The sequence below is a fragment of the Olea europaea genome, unplaced genomic scaffold (assembly GCF_002742605.1).
Source record: "Olea europaea var. sylvestris unplaced genomic scaffold, O_europaea_v1 scaffold2330, whole genome shotgun sequence".
In the NCBI taxonomy this organism is placed as follows: domain Eukaryota; kingdom Viridiplantae; phylum Streptophyta; class Magnoliopsida; order Lamiales; family Oleaceae; genus Olea; species Olea europaea.
In genome coordinates, this window is record NW_019241408.1 from 34,537 (window position 1) to 36,697 (window position 2,161).

The following is a 2,161-nucleotide window of genomic DNA, read 5'->3' on the forward strand; positions in this document are numbered from 1 at the left end:
AACCTATGACTATCTAAGGAATTTCACGCATAGGCATCACCGAGAAAATTCAAAATTTTCCGAGCAACCTCTAGGCATATGAAAGCTTTCATATTGTTCCACCACATATTCAAATTTTAGGGCAATCGGAAGTCGTTTGGTGAGATAATTTAAGGTTCAAAGTGTGTGACGTAAGGTGCCGTGACCTAGCCATGATGTGCCTTGCGTGTTGATATTGGGTGTTGGTGTTTTCTAATTCAAATTCCATCGTAATTCATCACAGATAGGTAATCCAATTCAATAATCAATCACATGTCATGCTAGATTCACAAGAATGCAATAAAATTTTAACCTAAGCATTTTATCGAACACATGGTATGCACAATCCGGAAGTCATAGGAATTGAAGAAATTGATGAATGAAATTAATCCATAGAGCACAAAACACAATCAAATTTTGTAAACCAACATCTACCTAAGCCCATTCTTCTCAATTTACAAAAAAAAAAAAAATGAAAATAACCTCACACCAAGCATAAAGACGTGAAAGGGGATGAAATTCATACCTTTGAATATCGTTAGTGTTGTGTTTTTGTGGTTGTCCCCAGGTGCTTCATTATTGTTGTGAGCAATTAGGATAATCTAATGTGACTTGACTTGAATTTGGACGTGAAATAGGAGAAATTTTGAGTCTAGGGTTCGTGTATGATTTGGGCAAGAATGAGAGTTGAGAGACCAAGTTACGGGTTAAAACCTGTACCTGGCCTCTTCTATGTGGCCGCATAGTATAATTCTATGCGGTCACATAGAACAAATAATCCGGCCCCTTAATTTCCCTGATTAAGTCTATGCGGCCGCATAGACTATATGCCTATGCGGTCGCATAGACACAATCAAGCTTTTTAAAAAAAAAAAAAAAAACTAAATGCACCTGGAAAATTTTTAAGAACACAATTGATTCCCCAAAATTCGGCCTCAACCAAAATTTCCCCCAAATTTATGGTTTTCAACTTGTGACTTCAAACCGACCTTTCATCGTCCCCCAAAATTTATCAAAACACATTAGACCATATGGGGCATGTATAGGTCATTGACTTAGTTCCAAAATCACTTTTTAAAATTGAAGTCACCCTTTGATCCCCGAAATACTTTGAAAAATACACTTTCTGCCTCAAAAATGCGTGATGTTCACATCCAATCACCTAAACACTAAATCAGTCATTCCTAACTTGTGCTCGATGAATAGGGACCCATGTGGGTAGTGCTTAGATTCGATTGACATGCATGGATGATCGATGACCTAAACCTAAAAAAATCAAACGTGAAAATCAAAATTTCATAAGCTAATACAAAAATTAAAAAGCAATGAAAAGGATACAGTGAGTTGCCTCTCACCCAGCGCTAGTTTATAGTCGTTAGCTCGACTTTTTTGTAATTGCTTCATTCTGGTGTCCCGAGTTGAACGGTGGACTTTTTCTTAGAGAAGTCACCGCCCCAGTAGTGTTTCAGTCTTTGCCCGTTAACTATCAAAGTACCCTTAGTTTCATGGCCGACTTTTATAGCTCCGTATTGTAACACCTTAGTGACTGTATAGGGACCCAACCACCTTGTCCTTAATTTTCTTGGGAAGAGCTTGAGTCTAGAGTTGTACAATAGCACTTTCTACCCCACTTCAAACTCTCACCTTAGAATATGCATGTCATGCCACTTTTTGGTTCGCTCTTTGTAGAGCCTTGCATTTTCATATGCTTCCATATGGAATTCATCTAACTCATTCAGTTGCAACAATCTCTTTTCACTGACAGCGTTCAAATCCATGTTTAACTATTTCATAACCCAATATGCCCAGTGTTCTATCTCTAGTGGCAGGTGGCACGCTTTTTCAAAAACTAGGCGGTATGGAGTCATCCCTATCGATGTCTTGAATGTTGTCCTATAAGCCCATAAAGCGTCATCCAACTTTTTAGACTAGTCCTTTCAAGATTAATTCACTGTAACCTCAAGTATTCTTTTCAATTTCCGAATAGAAACTTCAACTTACCCGCTGGTCTGTGGATGATATGGAGTAGCTACACTGTGTCCGTATTTATTCAACAATTGCTCCAAAAGTGTTTTCCCCCGTAACTGATTATAGCCCGCGGTGTGCTATATCGGGTGAAAATGTACTTCATGAACCCAATTAC

General features: G+C 38.3%; 1 protein-coding gene across 1 annotated transcript; it reads right to left on the minus strand.

Annotated features, from left to right (window-relative positions):
- Nucleotides 1–1,418: 1,418 nt before the first annotated feature.
- On the minus strand, nt 1,419–1,796 carry LOC111381554. Its single transcript, XM_023005347.1, has 2 exons — nt 1,663–1,796; nt 1,419–1,617 (listed from the first exon to the last, which is right to left on the minus strand). The coding sequence occupies exons 1-2, from the start codon at nt 1,794–1,796 to the stop codon at nt 1,419–1,421; spliced, it is 333 nt and encodes a 110-aa protein (XP_022861115.1).
- Between the last annotated feature and the right edge of the window lie 365 nt (nt 1,797–2,161).